This window comes from Euleptes europaea, chromosome 2 (genome assembly GCF_029931775.1).
Source record: "Euleptes europaea isolate rEulEur1 chromosome 2, rEulEur1.hap1, whole genome shotgun sequence".
NCBI lineage: Eukaryota > Metazoa > Chordata > Lepidosauria > Squamata > Sphaerodactylidae > Euleptes > Euleptes europaea.
In genome coordinates, this window is record NC_079313.1 from 18781223 (window position 1) to 18802475 (window position 21253).

The 21253-nt window shown below is 46.9% G+C and overlaps 2 protein-coding genes across 2 annotated transcripts in view; one reads left to right on the forward strand and one right to left on the reverse strand.

The window, feature by feature from the left end:
• The window catches only part of FIRRM (FIGNL1 interacting regulator of recombination and mitosis), a 48109-nt gene extending 31384 nt beyond the window's left edge, over positions 1–16725 (forward strand). Inside the window, exons 14-24 of the mRNA XM_056844442.1 lie at positions 42–124; positions 1701–1752; positions 3061–3150; positions 4104–4289; positions 5979–6101; positions 7664–7759; positions 9366–9479; positions 10901–11005; positions 12748–12828; positions 14730–14849; positions 16540–16725. Coding sequence (XP_056700420.1) covers positions 42–124; positions 1701–1752; positions 3061–3150; positions 4104–4289; positions 5979–6101; positions 7664–7759; positions 9366–9479; positions 10901–11005; positions 12748–12828; positions 14730–14849; positions 16540–16725 — 1236 coding nt within the window. The remainder of the gene's footprint in view (positions 1–41; positions 125–1700; positions 1753–3060; positions 3151–4103; positions 4290–5978; positions 6102–7663; positions 7760–9365; positions 9480–10900; positions 11006–12747; positions 12829–14729; positions 14850–16539) is intronic.
• Positions 16726–17342: 617 nt separating this feature from the next.
• SCYL3 (SCY1 like pseudokinase 3) overlaps positions 17343–21253 on the reverse strand; it is a 29450-nt gene continuing 25539 nt past the window's right edge. The window contains exons 11-13 of the mRNA XM_056844446.1: positions 20450–20611; positions 18875–19599; positions 17343–17489 (exon numbers count right to left, since the gene is read on the reverse strand). Coding sequence (XP_056700424.1) covers positions 17427–17489; positions 18875–19599; positions 20450–20611 — 950 coding nt within the window. The 3' untranslated portion in view covers positions 17343–17426. The remainder of the gene's footprint in view (positions 17490–18874; positions 19600–20449; positions 20612–21253) is intronic.

The following is a 21253-nucleotide window of genomic DNA, read 5'->3' on the forward strand; positions in this document are numbered from 1 at the left end:
AACTTTTTGCTTGTGTGTACATGTTTGCTTTTCTCGCCCAGGAACGGTCACTGCTGGAAACCATACTTGGTTCTAACATGATAACTGTTCTCCTAGCTGTGGATGTCTGGTGCTTCCTTGTCCGGTAAGATAAGCATCTATTGAAGAATGTAACAGAGGCCTAATTTTTCTTTAAATTGACATCATTATTGCATTCTCATCCCACCGTTCCTCTAAAGGGCAGCTTACATGGTTCTCCCATCCTCCATTTAATCCTCATAGCAGCCCGAAGAGATAGTTCAGGCTCACAGAGTACGACAGGCCCAAAGTCATCACATGAACTTCACGGCAGGGTAGGGATTTTAACCTGGGTCTCCCTGGCCCTAATTCAAAACTGTGCCCACTAAGTCATATTGCAGGGGTGGGGAACGTCAGGCCCTGGGGCTGTTTAAGGCCCGCGAAGTCATTTGGCCTGGCCCTTCGTGGGTCCTGGCAGATCTCTAGCTCAGAAGGATCTAAGACTGCTGGTTCCCCCCTCCTGCGGATTGGAATAGCCTTCAATGCGGATGTGAGTTTGTTTTGCCGAGAAAAGGAACCTTCCCCCCCCCTTGCAGAAGAGTCGTTAGCTATGGAGCTGCTAGGACCGCCCAAGATGCCACTGGTTGGATGCCTGCCTGCTTGCCCACATGGGGCGGGGGGCGTCATCTGGGGCAGCTGCCTGCTTGGGGTTTGGTCGGCCAATTTTTAAGTTGATAATTTTGTATGGCCTGCAAATGATGTTATAAATTTCCAAATGGCCCTTGGCGGAAAAAAGGTTCCCCACCCCTGCTATATTGCCTCTCCATTTGTATCCCACCCTCCCTCTGAGAAGGTAAGGGAGCGTATGTAATATTCCAAACCAAAGATGTTTGAGCTGAAAAATGCTAAAATTACAAATATATACATTTTAATAAGGTTCACAGTCAAGTTCAAAACAGAAGGCCTCTAGCACAGGCAAGACTTGCACACTCAATATATGCAAACTTAAACACCTGCGATGTACAATCTTACATTGACCAAAGTAGGATCCAATAAGGACCAAACGTGTTTCGGCCTGGGAAGGCCTTCCTCAGTAGTCAGTCATAGAGTTAATTTAGCACACATCCTAATAATATAATTGTGTCATAATGTACAGTAAAAAATGCATAAAAGCCCTTCTAGTATAATGAAGCTCCCTGTAAGGTTATTTATTCCTTATATACATATGAACATATTAAGCTTCCCTATACTGGATCAGACCCTTGGTCCATCAAAGTCAGTATTGTCTACTCAGACCGGCAGCGGCTCTGCAGGGTCTCAGGCAGAGGTCTTTCACATCACCTACTTGCCTCGTCCCTTTAACTGGAGATGCCAGGGATTGAACCTGGGACGTTCTGCATGCCAAGCAGATGCTCTGCCACTGAGCCACAGCCCCTCCCCATATCTCACCTTCTGTTACATGCCAGGCTCTTGAGGATGGGTGTACATCAAGCAGTGTATTAGGTCAAGCATATGTAGTATCCCATTTTCTTCTGATAAACAGGTGATATTAAGTTAGACTGAGAGTGGTTTTTCCAAGCTGTGCTCTGTGAGCTTAAAGGCTGAGAGAGCAACACCCCTAGTTTAAGATCAACACAGACTAGTAAAACACAGGAAGGTCAGCCAGCTGGCTTGCTAATTTTTCAGTCCTTCTCATTACCTAGGTATGGAACAGCAGATCTATGTGCTCATCATGCGTTTACAATAGCCAGTTTGGTAAGTAGAATATGGTGTATGGGCATGTCCTAACCAAATCCTAACCCAGGTTTTTTTTGTTTGACACCTCCTGAAAGACCTTGACCAAATTGGTAATACAAAATGGGAGGGCTGTTCCTCTTCCCTTTAAGTTCTTCAAGTGCTTGTAACAGTTCTGTGAGTTGTAACTTCATAAGCAATATAAATCTGATAGTGATGAACATAGTCTGCATAGTAAACGTCGGGATGTGACATCACCCCTTGGGTCAGGAATGACCCAGTGCTTGCACAGGGGACTACCTTTACCTTTACCTTTGTAGTGATATAATCATTCAAAATGTATTCCAAATGATATGGTTGATTAAAGACAGGAACCAAACATGTCAGATGCAACAAAAGGTAAACGGGCCTAGAGGTATTCATGTCGATTTTTTTTTTTTTACAAGATCCTCAGTTGGTGGGTTTCATTTCATACTTGATACAAATATAATGATTTGTTGATTTACTGATTTCATTTACTGATTTCATTTCCTTTCTCCACACTGGTTAACCAAAGTGGCATACATCGTTCTTCTTTCCTCCATTTTATCCAGGCGTGATCAGCGACTGATGCGAGAGATTTTCTTTTTGCCTTCCCTGTAGTCTGAGGCTTATTTGTTTGAGCCACCTGGACGAGATCACTGAAGTATTACTTGTCTTGTGCAGGCATCTGTCAAAAGGGATCGCTCAGTTCATTTCCACTTGTTTATAATTTATACAATGTGGACTAAACTAGGATGTGGCTCTGTTGGAATAGATACACATGTGGGGTCTGAGATCTGGCCTCAGTAACAAACCAAGAGGGAAATAATTGTCTGGGATGTTGCCTAAAATGCAGCTAATTGTTTTCAGCTTTTGGTCCTTAAAAAGGTTTATCAGTGTTTTTCCTTCTTTTTTTTAGAACTTTAAAAATGTGACTAGATTGTTTGATCACGGGGAGCTTATAATCATAGAATCATAGAGTTGGAAGGGACCACCAGAGTCATCTAGTCCAACCCCCTGCACAATGCAGGACATTCACAACTACCTCCCCCCCCACACCCCCAGTGACCCCTAGAAGATGGCCAAGATGCCCTCCCTCTCATGAACTGCCTAAGTTCATAGAATCAGCATTGCTGACAGATGGCCATCTAGCCTCTGCTTAAAAACCTCCAGGGAAGGAGAGCTTACCACCTCCTGAGGAAGCCTGTTCCACTGAGGAACCGCTCTAACTGTTAGAATATTCTTCCTAATGTCTGGATGGAAATTCTTCTGATTTAATTTTAAATCGTTTCTTACTCCCCAATCCAGATAAGATCTTGTCCTGCTGAACATTACCGGGTCTCTCTGCTGGGTGTCCTGTTGAGACGCCTGCTCTTCCTGACGGCTCCCGATCACCAGGTGAGTATTGCTGTGTCTTCTCCTGGTCTGCTTCAACCTGTAATTTTAATTGGTGAAGCTGACTGTTAAATTGTATATTATTTTAGGCTGGTTTTTGGTTTGTTAGAGTGATTTTTTTTTTAACCATCAAGTTTCAGCCATGTAGGGTTTTCAAGGCAAGAGACGTTGGGTGGTGCCATTGCCTATTTCCGCATCACATGACCTTGGTATTCCTTGGAGGTCTCCCATCTAAATGCTACCCAGGGCTGACTTTGCTTAGCTTCTGAGATTTGACAAGATCAAGCTAGGGCAGTTAGTGTAATAGGGAATGAAAAAGAAAATTTGTAGCTTTAAAAATATTTATATGTTGTCTTTCTGACTGATAACAGACCTCCAAAGCAGCTAATCATGAATCCTTAAAATTCAATATAACGTAATTTAAATCACAGAATACTTAGCCAGGAGTACTGGACAACCAACAATCCTCCCCAAAGGTATTCCTAAGGTGTGCACAAATGGGCACTGGACATTTGGTAGTGGAAAGTGCCGTCAAGTCACAGCTGAATTATGGCGACCCCCGTAGGGTTTTCAAGGCAAGAAATGTTCGGAGGTGCTTTGCCATTGCCTGCCTCCATGTGGGCTGAGAGAATTCTGAGAGAACTGTGACCCAGCAAGGCTTTGTATGGAGGAGTGAGGAATTGAACCTGGTTCTCCAGCTTAGAGTCCGCCACTCTTAACCACTACACCACAGTGGCTCTCTGGACATTTACATTTCACTTAATCTCAGTTGGTGTGGTAGGTGGGGAGACAGACTCCAGTTTGCCAGGTGCCTGCATTCCAGTGTAAGAGCTAAAGAGAGCTTGGTTCTTGGCTTCTCAGCCTGGAAATCTTCAGGTGTGCTCCGCATGGTATGTATGTTCAGTCGCTGTTCAGGTTTCAGGGGTGGTCTCTCTAAAATTTGTCCCCCTTTTCAGGTGGCATTTATCCAAAGATTTCCTCCCAAAGAATTGGAGAATCTGGTCTTGTGGCAGCATTTTTCTCTCAAGGCCCTGATGGCTCCACTTAGGAAGCAGGTTGCTCATCAGCTTTTTGCGGCAGGACTTGAACAGTGCGAAGAGTGGCTGAGCAACCAAAGGCTACTGGAGGAGCTTCCACGGGGGGTAAGGCAAAACTTGACCGAACGGACTCCTGCTTGTGAATGCCGGGGAATCAACCCTGCTTGGATCTTGTTGAGAAACACTTGTCAGGGATGCTCTAGCTCAGTGGTTCCCAAAGTGGGCAGTACCACTCCCTGGGGGGCGGTGGGATTACCTAGGGGGGCACAAAGAGGCAAGGGGGCAGCAGGGGGGGGCGCTAGAGGTGGGCCCCTTCAACTGTGTTGTTCACTAATTTACAAGAGATCAAGCTATGGCACCATGCTGGCAAATTTGGTGGAAACTAATAGATTTCCCCCCCAAACTTTGAAGAGCTAATACTGCTGGATCAAGTTCATCACTTTTGTTGAATAAATTTCAACTAAAAAGTTTTAATTTGATTTTGAATACATGTGCAATGAAATTGTTACTGTTTTGAAATTTTATTGTCATTATCTTTAGTGAGTCATGCAAACCCCAATTTTGAATAATGCTTTGTATAGAATAGGGTAGGGGGCGCTGGGGTTGAATTGGTGTAACTGAGGGGGCGGTGGCCCGAAAGGTTTGGGAACCACTGCTCTAGGCTGATCCTGCATTAAGCAGGGGGTTGGACTAGATGGCCTGTAGGCCCCCTTCCAACTCTGATTCTATGAATCTCTGCCTGTTGAATGTTACGGGGGGGATCCCCACAGGCATTGTGCAATTGCTTTGTCTTGTCACATTCTTCAAAGGCCTGCCTCATTTGTAAAGAGATTCGGCTTTGCTTGTAACGTACTGTGTAAAGTTTAGGAATCTCCCATCGGGTTTCATTGTGAAGGACGCAGAGCACAGAATGCTGGGAATAGAAAGCTTTCACTTTAAAAAAAAACTTTTTTGTTCAGGTTGCTGAGAAAACCCAAATATGCACAAACAGTTTTTGCTAGGTGCTTATCAATCTCTTATTTTATCTCATGTCAGTAAAAAATACAAACAAGAATGAAGAATAGAAAATGAGAAAATACATAGAAAAACAGAAAACAATACCGTACATATACCTATAAAAGGAACAAAGAAATAAGATCTGGGTGACCATATGAAAATTAGTTAACATTACAATAATTTTCCTTAATAATAAACTATTCTAGCATCTTAAGAATGTGTGTGTGTGCAAAGTGCCTTCAAGACTTATGGCGACCCCTTTTTGGGGTTTTCATGGCACGAGACTAACAGAGTTTGCCAGTGCCTTCCTCTGCACAGCAGCCCTAGTATTCCTTGGTAGTCTCCCATCCAAATACTAACCAGGGCTGACCCTGCTTAGCTTCTGAGATCTGACGAGATCAGGCTAGCCTGGGCGGTGCTCTTAATTTTGCTTGCTCATTAATTCTCTATAATGTTAATGCTTTTACAATTACATAATAAAGCTTGCCATCGCTAAATGTTCAACTAATTTTAACATTAATGCTAACTTAAAAAAAAAATATCTAAACTGATATCCAGTCAACCGCGATGAAGCTTCTGGCGTACCCATAGCTGCTGGAACAAAGTCCAGCTGATTTTCATAAATTAGTCCCTTAAAATATGTGTTATCTCTGCATTTTTTAAAAGTTTCGCTGTCATGGAACTAAGCTTCTAAATCTGCTCCTTGGGGCTCCGTTTATATCTCGAGAACTTCTTTGCTGTAGCGTTCAGCCCGTGGCATGTTCTTAACCTTCTCGTATCTCTTCCCTTCTCTGCAAGAATGCCGCTCTTTCTGCCTTGTTGTCAGTGTGCCAGACGGCCGGAGAGACTCTGGAGGCGGGACAGCAGTCGGCGCTTGTCAGAGCCGCCGGTCAGCTTTTGGCTGCTGTAAATGTTACACAGGTTAGAAAATGCTCTGTTTTCCCCACGCTGCTGCATCATTCAGCATTACCCCTGAGGTATGTGGTATATATCAGAGAAATCAGATGCTGCCTCCCTGCAGTAGTGAGAGGATTCCAGAAGTGTGTGTGAGAGAGAACAGACTTGGTGTTGATAACAGAAGCAGGAGCATTCCACATGAACACATGAAGCTGCCTTATGCTGGATCAGACCCTCGGTCCATCAAAGTCAGTATTGTCTACTGAGACCTGCAGCGGCTCTCCAGGGTCTCAGGCTGAGGTCTTTCATATCACCTACTTGCCTGGTCTCTTTAATTGGGGATGCCAGGTATTGAACCTGGGACCTTCTGCATGCCAAGCAGATGCTCTACCACTGAACCACAGCCCCTCCCCATTCCTTGCCATATCGATTCCTGGCAGCATTTCGTGTGCTGCCGGCTCTTGTGAGGATGCAGGTTTTGTTGCATCCGTAGAGAGAGGCTCTGATTTCTGCTTTCTTACCCTGCTAGGAAAACAACAGGCAAAGAAGTGCCCCTCTGGGAAATAACCCCAAACAGAAACGGGGAAAGGGGCAGCACTCTGCTGTGACCGAATCAGTGCTAGCATTTAGACTGTGATGGCGTTCAAACAGTCTGAGGGAGGAGTATGAATTCTATAGCTTTTAAAATAGCACAGTGGTGGGGTTTTTTTAATAAGTGTAATAAATGAGAAACATTGAGTCGCTTCAACCTACTTTTCACAGTATGAATCTGCTGGCCCTCATTAAACATTTGATCTGCAGTCCAGGGAATCTTTAACTAGTTTAAAGGTAAAGGTAGTCCCCTGTGCAAGTATCGGGTCATTCCTGACCCATGGGGTGATGTCACATCCCAACGTTTACTAGGCAGACTATGTTTACGGAGTGGTTTGCCATTGCCTTCCCCAGCCATCTACACTTTACCCCCAGCAGCAAGCTGGATGCTCATTTTACCAACCTCGGAAGGATGGAAGGCTGAGTCAACCTCGAGCCGGCTACCCGAAACCGACTTCCGTCGAGATCGAACTCAGGTCATGAGCAGAGCGTTTGACTGCAGTGCTGCAGCTTACCACTCTGCGCCACGGGGCTCATTTAACTAGTTTATTTGGCCAGAAATGGAAATGCTTGGGAGGCTATAGCACATTCTTCGTTCTCTGAGCAGTCAGAGGCTGCCGTTGGGTGCCAGGGCCCCCTCTTCCCGGCTGGCACCTGTCCTGCAGTCCTATTCCTGAACCCAGCCGGCTGTGCCAGGGAGGAGAGGCAACCCTAAGCCTGGTGACCCGGGTCTACCATGGCAGAGTGGGGCAAGAGGGGAGTTACTTTGTTTTTGCCTTTGCTGCTCCTCCTCCCCTACCTTCAAGGCCTGGTTTCTGCCCCTTTCATGTTTATCTTGGGTTTTGGGGGAGGCTCCAAATCAGGCTTTGAGCTGGCATCTGCTGTGTCCCATCCCTCGCATATGAATAGTTTAGACAACCTGCATAGGAATTAGCTTGCCTGAAGTTCTGATTTTTATTCTTATAACCGTAGCATGGTTTTCTTGTCCTGTGAAGGTCTCCAGTCAGCCCTGTCTGCAGCAGGCCTTGTGCTTGACGTTTCAACTTTTGAAGCATTGCATCCAAATAGTAGAGCCTCAAATGCTAATTCAGGTAAGAACCAGTGCGGTGGCCGAGGCTGGCTGCAACACACCCGTCTAGCAAGGCATTTGTCAACCCAGATTGCTGCTAATAATGAAAGGTGTGTTTACCTATGCAGCTCTTACTACAACCTTGCTTTCTGCTACTCTGCAGTCACAAGAACCCTGACTTTCAAAAGGCAGAGTCAGGAGATTATGCCTTCTGGCATTCATAGGGCCAGGTGACAGATGGCAAATTTGCTTCACACTCAAAACAGGCCATACTTTCGCTCACCGATACATAGGAGGTGGCTGGGAAAAAAAGTACTTAAGATATTCTTCCTCCACAAATGCAAGGGGCATGAAGGTTGGGCTTATTTTGTTTTGGGGAGTGTAGCTTGCATGCCTGTCAGGCTGGGTGCAGGTCAAATACCATGGTCAGCATGGTGTAGTGGTTAAGAGCGGTGGACTCTAATCTGGAGAACTGGGTTTGATTCCCTACTCCTCCACATGAGCGGCGGACTCTAATCTGGTGAACCAGATTGTTTTCCCCACTCCTCCACATGAAGCCAGCTGGGTGACCTTGGGCCAGTCACAGTTCTCTCAGGACTCTCTCAGCCCCACCTACCTCACCAGGTGTCTGTTGTAGGGAGGGGAAGGGAAGGTGATTCTAAGCTGGTTTGATTTTCCTTAAAAGGTAGAGAAAGTTTGCATATAAAAACCAACTCTTCTTTTTCTTCTGGAATCCTCCCCCCACCCCCAAACATACACACTTCTGTCCCTTAATGGCCTTAACGGTGGTTTGGTGTTGCGTTTATATCAATGATAAACAGGAGGCCCATCTGTCAGGGTTTAAAGCAAGCTAGCAAACCTGATCTAGAACACTAACCAGGCTCACAGTTTGCTTCCAGATATAGTTTAAACTGCTGGTGTTGACCTAGAAAGCCCGAAGCCAGGAGAGTCAAACTCAATAGTTATGAGGGCCGGATATGACATAAATATCACTTGGTCGGGCCATGCCTCGCCAACCCAGATCGAGAGTAGGGGGGAGGCTGCCTTGCGGGCTGGATAAGAGCTCTCAAGGGGCCGAATCCGGCCCACGGGCTTAATGTTTGACACCCCTCCCCTAAGCGCTCCAGGACGTGGGTAGCTAAAGGACTGTCTGCTGCCGTTTCCTAAACCAGGTGTCTGCTAGCAAGAGAGCCTTCTCTGTGGTTATGCTTCATTTGTGGAACGCCCTCCCAAGACATATTGGCCTGGCACATCTTTTGTAGGCAAGAGGTGAAATCTGTACCCGAGCCTTTGGCAGCGGTGTTGTTGAGCGCGTGCGAGCGTGCATGCTTTCTTCCCTGGGCCATTACAGTGATCCCGCTTGTGTGGCTGAAGCTGTGGCTGGAGCTTCTGTATTGGTTGTTTGTCGTCCCTGTTTTAATGCCATCTTGTGTTTTGTGTTTATAAATTCAGAAGCATAACTCTGACTCTGTGGGACTGAGCTTGTTGTTGACAGTTGTGGGTGGCACGCTCCTTGCATTGCGTCTTACTAGTTGGACTTGAATGTGCCTCTTTAGACACTGGAACAGATTCCTCTCCTGTAATCCTCCTTTAATTTTGGTTGTTCTTAAACTTCTCTCTTCATGCAGATACTGGCATTGCAGAATTCTCTCCTCCAACTCAGTCCTCCTGACCATATTCAGCTTGAGATCTTAGATTTTCTCTCGTCAGTGGGGAAATTATTTATTCCACCAGATTGTCAGGTAAATATGGTATCCTTTGTGTGTATCTTTTTACATGCGTCATTTATGGGTGAACACAATGATACAATATCAGGTTAATTCATGCCATCGTATTCCCTGTTAGTATGTATGGGTGTGAGAGCTGGACAATGAAGAAAGCTGATAGGAAGAAAGTAGATTCCTTTGAAATGTGGTGTTGGAGGAGAGTGTTACGGATACCCTAGACCGCCAAAAAAACAAATCAGTGGGTTTTAGATCAAATCAAGCCTGAACTGACCCTAGAAGCTAAAATGACTAAACTGAGACTGTCGTATTTTGGTCACGTTATGAGAAGGCAAGAGTCACTAGAAAAGACAAGTCATGCTAGGAAAAGTGGAGGGCAGCAGGAAAAGAGGAAGACCCAACAAGAGATGGATTGACTCTGTAAAGGAAGCCACGGCCCTCAATTTGCTGTCAGGTTCTGACCAAAGTCACCTGAAGAAGGGCTCTTGGCAGGACCCAGGCCAGAGGTTGGCTTCAGGTCAAGTTCTGGTTCACATGCCACAAACTCTGTATATAATTTCTCATCCTGTTATTAACCCCCAGCTGTTGTGTTGTCTACCGTGCCCCGGGAACGTTATCTCGGAACTGTTTCACTTTGTTTTCCCTTTCTCTAGCTGAAGTGTTTTTAACCATGTATTCTACCCATCTCTTGCCATTAGCAGCCTTCCTCGTTCGTAGACAGTCAGCTCTTTTATTTACCTTATTGCTCCTAACAAAGTATTATTGCTTCAGAGCTATCTGCCTGGATGAATCTGCTTTTGAGGGATGCTAGAGGTAAACGCCTGATTCTGACAATTGCAAGACCTGAGCAAGGCTGTTATGGATAGGACCTTTTGGAGAACATTGATTCATAGGGTCGCTATGAGTCGGAAACAACTTGACGGCACTTAACACACTCACGCACACACACACACAATGATACAATAGCACCAGAACCTTGAAAATTAATTTATCAATAGCAGCCATCAAGCAGTTAAGGAAGGTCCAAGTAAGCAGAGTCTGATAATTCCATATTGCTAATAGTTTTCAGAAAGCCATGAAGGAAGGCATAGGCAGAGTAAGACCCCTTAGTCCTCCAGAGTTGGTCATTTTTAATTGGACTCTGGGAATAGTGGAGTTCTTGCTATTGAGTTTATTTCAGCCTGGAAGTCACTGACTGCTGGCAGCTTCAGTTTCAAACTGACACTTTTTACAGTATTTCGTAGGGTATTGTACGTGTGGACAAACTGATGGCAGAGGCCAGTATTTTGTTTGTCGCTTCTTTTTGGAAGGTGGGAAGTAAGGTTTCTTTGCCAGCAAATTTCCTATTTTCAGTTTGTCATTTTAATTATTCCAAGAAGGGAGGTCAAGAGACTATATAGGGATAGAAGCACAAATAATAACTGTTGTTTGCTTGTTAGGTACCGGTTCTGTCCAAGCTGTCCTGTCTGTTTGCTTCTTTGCTGGCCAGCAGTAGCTGGCTGATTCATCAGCATGCCCTAGAGGCATTTACCCAGTTTGCAGAGGTAAGAGCATTTCTACCATGGCAGGGGCGAATGGACAGTCACCCCCAAATAAAGCTCTTTAGAATCCATACTTTACACTCACCCACTTACATCAGTAGGGCTTACCTCAGCTAAAAATAGTTGCAACAGACTAGTTCCATTGTTTCTAATGCTGCTTAGTTATGGTTAACTTGCTGGATCAGGACCATAAAGGGCCATTCTCCATAAGACCATGCTTTTCATCCTTAGGTCAAATCATTTGCAGTTTTGGGGGTTGGCTGACAATACTCAGTTCTATATGTCCTTATCCAAATCTCCTGGTGATGTGGTGTAAAAGGTAAAGGTCCCCTGTGCAAGCACTGGGTCATTCCTGACCCATGGGCTGATGTCACATCCTGACGTTTACTAGGCAGACTTTGTTTATGGGGTTGTTTGCCACTGCCACTCATCTTCCCTTTACCCCCAGCAAGCTGGGTACTCATTTGAACGACCTTGGAAGGATGGAGGGTGAGTTGACCTCGAGCCGGCTACCTGAAACTGACTCCCGTCGGGATCGAACTCAGGTCGTGAGCAGAGCTTTGTACTGCAGTACCGCAGTTTACCCCTCTGCGCCATGGGGCTTAGGTGATGTGGTAGAGGATCTAAATAGCTGCCTGGTTACTGCCTTGAAGGATATTGTTCTCCCCACTGTTGATGGAGTTCAACTGACTCTCGCTGAATCAGTTTGGCCTTTGGGCCATACTGGATCCTGCTTCATTAAGTCAATGCAGCTGCAAAAAAAGGTTTTCTCCAACTCAGTGTAGTCTGTAAGATGGCTCCTTACCTTGAGAAGGCTGATCTGACCACCGGGATCCACGGCACGGAGATCAAGGCTAGGCTACTGTAATGTACGTAAATTGGTCTCCCCTCAAATTCACTCAGAAACTGCAACTGGTGCAGAATGCCACGGCTCAACTCTTACTGGGAACTAGATGGTGCATATTACTCCCATTCTTCACACACTCTGTTGGCTACCCATTTGTTACAGTTTTGTTACCCTGGCCCTTGTTGAGGACAGCCGCACTTTGGACTTGTATTTCAGCAGCAACTTTTTATTTTGATCATTATCAGCCACTTAGTTGTTATTATTGTTTAAAATATTTGTTGCTGCTTTTCTCCAGGCAGCTTATAAAATAATTACATAAAAACACAGAATGCCATAATTTTAAAATCACAATGTAGGACTGCTTTAAATCAAAATACTTCAGGTACAGTGTTAAAAACAAACAGCAGTATGGAATTTTAAAATAAAATTAAAACATATGTATTGGTTGGCAAACAGTGAGAAAGGAAGTTGAACAGGGCAGAGAAAATTTAGGAGCCTGGATTTCACCGCTGGACTTTGAATGATAAGCTTCACACAGTTTTGTTCTCAATTCTGCTGGAACAAAGTTCCCCCAGTTGTTTTGGGGAAATACTGTGGTGGTCCTTGATTTTTGCCGTCGTGGAAGGAAGTAGTGTAGTAAACAGTTCAGGAGAGAGCCTGCGTGGTGTATTGGTTAAGAGCGGTGGTTTGGAATGGTGGACTCTGATCTGGTGAACCGTGTTGGTTTCCCCACTCTTCCACACAAAGCCAGCTGGGTGACCTTGGGCTAGTCACAGTTCTCTCAGCCCCACCTACCTGACAGGGTGTCTTGTGGGGAGGAGAAGGGAAGGTGATTAAGTGGTAGAGAAGTCGGCATATAAAAACAAACTCTGTGAACATTCCCTTTTCTTTCTTAAAGGAAACAAGCCATGAAGACATCATTCCTCAGTGCCTCAGCTCGGAAGAAACTAAAAACAAAGTTGTTTGTTTCCTGTCAAAGGTATTTTATTTATACAAACTATAAAGCTATTACGAGATCAGGTTTTAAATCCAAGATGGTTTAACTATTATAACAGCCACTGAGTATGCATTTATGTTCAGGAAACGTGAATTCCAAAACTTTTCAATCAAAAAATTTGAATCTTTTTTCTTCCGTCCCTCGATGACTTCAGTCATTGCCTGAGGTGACTTGCCTTCTTTCTTGTGCCATGTATGTGCCACCCTTCCTCTGATAGCTGTATTCTAAGTTCCTGCTATCCCATTCAGTGGAAAAGCCACCAGCGACTGGCACAGGAAGTCCCTGACAGTGGGGGGAAGTTGAGCCAAGCTGCTGGTTTGACTGTCATGCAGAACTTCAGTATAACATGATATCATTGAGGGAAGGACACAGAGAAGCCTTGATTGCAAGGAACGGCCTTCGCAGTCTGTTTTCAGTAGGGGAAATTGGCGGGAGATAGGAATTTAGTATCTTTATTCTCGGCTTCGAATAGTTCGTTCCGTTCTCTGCCAGAGTCCAGGTCAGGTTCCTCCTCCTCCCCCTTGCTCTTTAGGGGAGGCTACGCAAATGAGCCGAGTGTTCAGCCCTGCCAGTGGGAGGTAGGACTTTCCACTTTGGGTTCAGTTTGCTTTTATTTTATTCCCATAGAGATTAGCAGGGAAGTGGGTCCGACAGAGTGGGAGGTAACATCTTCCCCGGGCCAGGCTAACGGCAAGGGAATGGAGGTTCTTTTGGAACCATTTGCAGGTGAGGGGGCAATTTGCCCCCTTTTGCTACTTGACCCCTCTCGTCCAGGCCAAGGGGAAGCATGCAGCACTGGGTCAGAGCATGCTGCCTCCCGGCCACCTCTTCAGGGCCAGAACAATGGCAGGGGGGACATCTAGCACCTTGTAACCTTTGGGACTGGCTTGCCTGAAGTGAGGGATGCAGGGCACTTTTATCCTGACTTTGAGATGGCTTGTGTGTGTGTGTGTGTGTGTGTGTGTGTGAAGTGCTGTCAAGTCGCAACCGACTTATGGCAACCCAGTAGGGTTTTCAAGGCAAGAGACAGGCAGAGCACTTCTGATGCCGGCGTAAGTACCACTTGTGAAAGCTAAACAGGCATGGACGCTGGCGCAGGGCCACTTACGCCAGGGAGCTGGGCAGCAGCGCCATGCTTGGGCAACGTTGCTGCTGCCACTGTGGCATTTCCCCAGGACTGCACCCTTTGACACCGGTGTGAGCCCTTGCACCAGGGAAATGCTGCCCTGTAACCCCGTAAAACTTCTCCATAGGGTTAAACAGGGCTGTGCCTGCCTTTTTGCTGGCTAAAAGTTCCTGTGGAGATAGGGAGGAGTTTTACAGGGTTATGTAAAAATTACCCTTTTCCCTTGTTATTTCGGGCTGGGAAGCCGCTCAGGAGGTGGCATAGTTGTGCCAACCCCGACACAACTACACCCCACTCAGGATTGCACTGTAACAGTTGGTTTGTCATTGCCTTCCTCTGCATAGCAACCCTGGTATTCCTGGATGGTCTCCCATCCAATTACTAACCAGGTCTTACCCTGTTTAGCTTCCGAGATCAGGCTAGCCTGGGCCATCCAGGTCAAGGCTTAAGATGGCTTGCATAGAGCCTTTTCCTGACTGCTTGAAATTGAGTTTCTGTATATATGGATGTGTAAACTAGTTCTCCTCTCTGGCTGACCTTGCTTAGTTGTGACTGGGTGTAGTTTCTTGCTCTTTACTGACTTTGGTTTTGTCAGGGCATGACGATCATCTTTGTTACTTCATTGTACAGCCTCTGAGCTGTATGAAAAGATGTGGATATTTTTTTCTTTAATCAGCCTGCCATTGGGGGACCTAGTCTCTGATGGATAATGTAGCTGCCTCTCCTTAGTTACTCCTCTGGTGGCCTTTTCTCCCAGGGCTGCCGTGCAGAGGAGACCAAAGAAGCCAGAGCGGAACGAATGAAAGAGGAAAATGTCCTTTTCAATCGCGTCTTGGTAGAGGATAGAGCAGAGAGACTAAGAATGGCCGTATCAGAGGTATGTTGCACCCTCGTGGGTGAGGAGCCTCATCAGATGTGAATGAGCCAAATGCCAGTAATGCCCCTTGCCCAGAATCATTGGAAAAAGGTGGTCTTGGAGACCTTGGTCAACAAAGAAGTCGTTTTGGGGTGGATCTGCAGTCTTGTTAACCCAACTGCCCTGTGAAAGAAAGCCAGGAAGTGGCCCTGCTCCACAGCTTACTCTGGCTACTATAAAAGCGTAGGACCTTTGTAATGGGGCAGAGGGGTGGACGGAAGAACTTCCAGAATTTTCTCCTCCGTAGTAACTTTGAAGAGTTAGTTTTTTATACCCCGCTTTTCTCTACCTTTAAGGGGTCTCAAAGCGGCTTACAATCACCTTCCCTCCCCACAAGCAGGTGGGGCTGAGAGATTTTGGAGAGAACTGTGACTGGCCTAAGGTCACCCAGCAGGGTTCATGTGGAGGAGTGGGGAAACCAACCCGGTTCTTATGTAGTCTGAGAATTTCAGCAAGGGACAGACAGGAGGGAGACTGCAGTAGTTTTGAGGGGGTGTTGGGGGTAAATGCCATGGCTACATAGCCACTCCCAATTTGATAAAATTAGAGCTGGTAATTTTGGGGAGTAAAATAAAAGTATTAGTTTACAAGAGTGACGATTACTAGATAGGTGGTCATAGAATTTTAAATCAATTGATGTTGGGTGTAAATTCAGAAGGCAAGCTAGGTGTTCCTTTATTAGCCATTTACTATTCCAATTGACTGTTTTTCCTCTAAAACGATGGATATCAAGCACAATACAACAATTGTCAGGCACAAAAATGGGTTCTTTTTTAAGATTCTGGATTTTCTCGTGTTTCTTTGTTAGGATATTGTTTAAAACTAAATTTGATAGATTATCTATTTTCTCATAAATTTTATTTAAAGTATCGGCAGTAAGGAGAGTTTGTGACCCCAGCAGACTCTATTGAGTCACCATTTTTTTCTTTCTCAGCATGTTGTAGTGAATTCTACAGAGTATTGTAATCTATGGCTTCCTCCATCATTAGCTGGTCAATCGAGAGATCATGAGCACTTTTGTATTGTTTTGTGAGATTGATCTAAGGCTAAGTGTGAGTGATTTAGGTGGTTTTCAGAGGCATCCAACCCAGTTCTCTAGATTAGAGTCTGCTGCGCATACGGAGGAGTGGGTAATCAAACCCGGTTTCACCAGATTAGAGTCCACCACTCTTAACCACTACACCGCTCTGGCTCTCACCACTGTTTTAAGGAACCCCCATGAAAGGAGTTTTGTAGCAGCCCCTTTCCCAGCCTTGAATTTCTATGGATAGAATCCATCATTACATGGCCCACAGTGGGAATGTCCTACGCAAGGGCCCCGTTTACACAGGGGTGGGCCAACTTTTAAAAGTGTGTCTAGGTGGCTGTTTCCCAGAGCACTGCAACCTCTTCTTTGCCAGTGCAGGTTGGGTGAGGGGAACTCCTGGCAGACAAAACTGTTTGGGCAACTTTCCCCTCGGCTTTCAGACATTTGCGAGTTTCTACATAAGAAACCATAGGCGTCTAGAACCTGAGAAGCAAATCCCACTTCATTAAGCTCTTTTGGGGAAGAAGGAATAGAAGAATGTGTGTTTTGGGTCCTCTAGCATTTGTTAATGCTTTATTGTCAGAGACACTATGCCATGGAAGTCTTCTTGTGTTTCAACTGCAGTCCTCCCCGAAAAGAATGTGCTACTCGCCCAGCGAGAGGCAATACGAGTCTGCAGTTGACCGTGCCGCAGGGGCCATGGAGACGATGAAGCTGCTGCTGCAGAAAGGCCCGCCCCCAGCATGGCTTGCCAAGAAACTGGAAGCACTGCAGACAACCCTGGACAGTCTGAAGGAAAGCTCATGCTGACCACTGCTACGCTTCCAACTCTGGACTCCTTCCATACTTAAGCCAAGAATGGCAGCAGCTGTTTTGGTCTGTACAGGTCACAGCAGCCTGTTGGCTGGAAGAGTAAAAATACTCACCGAGGGCGAAAACATTTGCCTGCCACTGGAAGGACTAGACTCTTTTAAAACAACATAATGTAGTTAAAAACATAAAGGTGTTGGCTTCACAGTGGCTTTCGTTCAGAGGCTCCCTTCTGGAAACAAAAGCCTTGACAGTGGCAGACGGGTAGGAACAAACCCAGTCCTTTAAGAACAAAATAGATTTGTTGCTATTCCATATTACCAAGCCCATCCTCAAGTCTATTTAGACAAGAGCTTTTGGAGAAAATTTATTGCAGCATCCTGCATATATCTATACAGGAGTACTTTGGGGCTTAATTTTCTAACTGAACAGATGGTATAAACACAATTAGTGAATTATCCATTTATTTTTCCTAGTGTTCTCTGCAAACAGCTGTTCCAGTAAGATAAAATCTTCAATGCATCCCTCAGTCCAAGAGCTGTTTTTTTTTCTAGCACCGAGGACAGGAGGTCCTCCTTGCAGGTCAGAAAAGTAAATACTTGCTCCGAGTCGGAAGCTATTCTGAGTCCTTTTGCTGCTTGTGGAGTAAAAATTGTCCAGGGCACAGTAGAAGCAGCAAACTCCAGTGCAAAGGCCTTGTATCACCAGTTGGTTTCATCTTCCCACTTCAGCTCCTCTTCTTCTTCCCAGCCAATGTCATCTACCTGGAATAATTATGCAAACATTAGACTCCCATGGGATCTCGCTAGCAAAACAGATTAACTGGTGCCTAGGGAAGCTAAACATAGAAACAGGTCAAAACAAGTTTAACCCGGGAAGGTGGTTTTTTTTTTTTTTTAGTGTATAGAAAATAAAGCAGGAATCCACTAGCACTTTTATAGCTGGCAAAGAGGAAGGCCAGGAGTGGGGAGACACACTGCAAAGAAAGGCCAGTTTAAGAACCCATCTAATCAAAAATATTCCACTCAGTTGATTTTCCACCCTGTTGTTTGCAGCCTTTAATTGGTTTTATGGATGTATAGTTTTCATTCACCTGATGAAGTTAGGTTTGACTCAAGAAAACTTATGATGAAATACGTTCCTAGTGGAATCGGCTGCCTAGGAAAGCCCTACTGGCAGTCTTCAAGCTGCGGTTGGACGAACACTTGTCAGGAATGCTTTAGGCCTGTGTTGTTGAACCTATGGCACGCGTGCCCTCTCTGTGGGCACGCACGGGCTCGCTGCGGTTGCGTCGGTAGCAGCCAGCTTGCCCTCTGTCACCGCACAGGGTTTAGGGTTGCCACTGCTGGAACTCTCCTCCTCAGTCTCAGCTTCTCCCGCCTTTTTATCCTTCCCCCTCTTCCCCTGTCTTCGCCTCCCAAGCACATAAAGGGCCCTCGGGGCTTGCTCCACCCCCCTTCCCCCTCCGCTGAGGCCGTGGGCCACGCCCCCGTCCCGTCCGTACTCGCCCGCCGGTCAGCTGGGCGGCGCCGGGGCCCTCAGCAGCGGCGCAGCTCTGGCCTGAGGCCGCTGTCTCGGCTGCGCGGGGAGTCCCAGCCTCGCCGTCTCGCCCTCCCCCCAACCAGCTGTTCCGGGCTGGCGCCGTCCCGGGCGGGGACGGCGCCCCCAGTAGCAGGTAGCTTCCTGCGGCCCCCTCGCGGCCCAGGGCCTCCGCGGCTCTACCAGGACCTTCTGGGAGCGTCCCTCCTCCCGCGGCGCCCGCGCCTGAGGGGGGGTCTCGAGGGTGAGCCGCGCCTCTTGGGTTGACAGCGTCCTTCTCCCCTCGACCCCGCTCTATACACAAAAGGCTGCCGCAAAATCTTGTACTGTTCCATAAGAACGTAAGAATAGCCTTGCTGGATCAGACCAAGGCCCACCAAGTCCAGCAGTCTGTTCACCCAGTGGCCAACCAGGTGCCTCTAGGAAGCCCACAAGCGAAACGACTGCAGCAGCATCCTGCCTGCGTTCCACGGCACCGTTTCCTTGCTTAGTCGGCTCAGCATTATAGGCTGAGAAGGCAGCAACATTACTTACTACCCAGTTAACGCAGGGCAATCTGAGTGCAGCAGCGGAGTTCCGTGCCTCAAGAACGCAGCCCTAAAATCCTCACCTCTGTAACGGCGGCAGCTGCAAATTTGGCAGAAAACTGCACCTTCTGAGCATCACCCACACTGCTGGAGACTGCATCTAAGTTGCTCTGAGCAACAGGACAGGGCCCCAGCTCTGGCAAAACCTGGAGCGCTGATGCCGGCTTGATGTCTGGCACCATATCAGCAAACCAGTCCAGTTCAGGGTCATGCAACTCTTTCTTCTTCACCTGGATCGTGAACTCCTCTCCTAAACCGCCTCCCAGCTTCGGAGACCTTTCTAGGTGCGATGCCTTGGGCTGCCTGGAGATTTCGTCCTGCAGGTCCTTGTGGTCATAACCGCTGCCGTTGCTGCTGGGCCCCGAGGAAGAATTGGAAGGCAGAGTTCTAAATTCTCTTTTGAGCTCCAGCGTGCGGGGTAGGAGGTGAGGCTCAGCGCTCTCGTCGGACCCTAGGGCATCGGGGCTGTTTCCTGAGGACCTTTGAGAGGAAGGGAGGTAAGCCTTGTCAGCCCAGGTTTTCTTATCTGCGGGATGGTTGGTAAGACAGGGGCTACGGCCAGCACAAAACTCTTCTTGCCTTCCGGTACAGACTGTTGTGCTTTGATCTGTCTCTGGCTCCTCACACTCGCTCCAGTCTGGCCATTCCTCCGTTATCTTCTCGATTCCCAGCCGGCAGCTACCGTCGCTCCTCGATGCGTTTAATCCAGCAGGACCACCATTTAAAGACAGTGGACTGTCTTGTTCCCCTGTGGAAGGCACACAACATTATTACCTGCTCAAGAAACAAGCCTATTGTGGATCAGGACCATGTGCAAGCGTAAATTTTTTTGCCCATGCACACAATTCCCTGCCTCCCTTCTCTTCTAGATGACCCTTCACCTGCTTCCGAGAGATGCCCTCACCCAATTTTCCTTCCTCGCTGTACCGCCACAGGCACCCCATGGCATTCTGTCCACAAAGGCTCACCCAACCCACAACATCAACTTTTCTAGCCTGACTTCAACAGTGAAGTGGGTATCTCCCAGTCTAAAGTGATGAAATCAAGTGCTACAAGGGTTTTGGGACAGCCAATGCAGCAAGAAGAAGAGTTGGTTTTTATATGCCAACTTTCTCTACCTTTTTAAGGAGAATCAAACTGGCTTACAATCTCCTTCCCTCCCCCTCCCCACAACAGACACCTTGTGAGGTAGGTGGGGCCGAGAGAGTTCACAGAGAACTATGGGCGAAAACGCATGGTCGCTTTAGCCTCCTTCATTCCAAGTTGCAGCCAGGATTCAGCCAGGATCGAACGCATGCGTTTCGCCTAACATGCATTCGATCCTGGCTGAATCCTGGCTGAAACTTGGAATGAAGGAGGCTAAAGCAACCATGCGTTTTCGCCCTATGACTAGCCCAAGGTCACTCAGCTGGCTTCATGTGGAAGAGTGGGGAAACCAACCCAGTTCGCCAGATTAGAGTCCACCGCTCATGCAGAGGAGTGGGGAATCAAACCCGGTTCTCCAGATTAGAGTCCATTGCTCATAATCGCTATACCACACTGGCTTTGGAAGGTTTTAGCAGCAAGGATAGAGACATTAAAAAGGGCAAAGTGATTACCTTTCTTGAAGGCCGCATGAGAGTCTTGCCTTGGCACATGGTTCTTGTTGCTGAAGGACATATTTCCAGAGTTGGGGCACTTGAAGAGGACACCCGAAGGGTTATTCTGCAGGGGCTTATAGGTTTGCTTACTCTGGCAGCTCATTATGTGAGTGGGAGATTCTGTAAGGATACACAAGCAAAATAGACTCAAATTTATATGCCACCGTCAAGCTCCCAGGATGGCAGGACATAAAGGATGGGATTATGCCATTCAAACTGCCTGGCTCTGAAATTAATGTAACTTTTAAACAAGTGGTCACTACAAACTCAGATGTTCATCTTCGTGGCCTCTTTGTAGTCCCACATGGGAACTGCGCATGCAGCTGGCCTGTGCATGCACAGTTCCCATGTGTGCCTGCAAAGAGGACCACTTGATGAACAGCAGTTACAGGTAAGCAACACTGTTTTCATCTTCATGGCCTCTTCGCAGTCCCACATGGGAACTGCGCATGTGGCTAGCCTGCGCATGCACAGTTCCCATGTGTGCCTGCAACGAGGAACACTCAATGAACAAGTTACAGGTAAGCAACACTGTGACCTTGTGGCACACAAGCTACCTTATTCACTTAGAGGAATGGCCATAGCTAGTGTACCTCCAAAGCTGGTGAACAGCACTACATGCTCCAGAGGAGCCCAGAGCCTCCAACCATAGGCCAGGATCCAGCAGTATCCCTGGGCTATGAACCTGCTCCTCCAGGAGTACACTCTGCTCTAGGGCAGTCTGACTGCTCAGTTCTCAAGCACTTTCATTGACCAATAGTA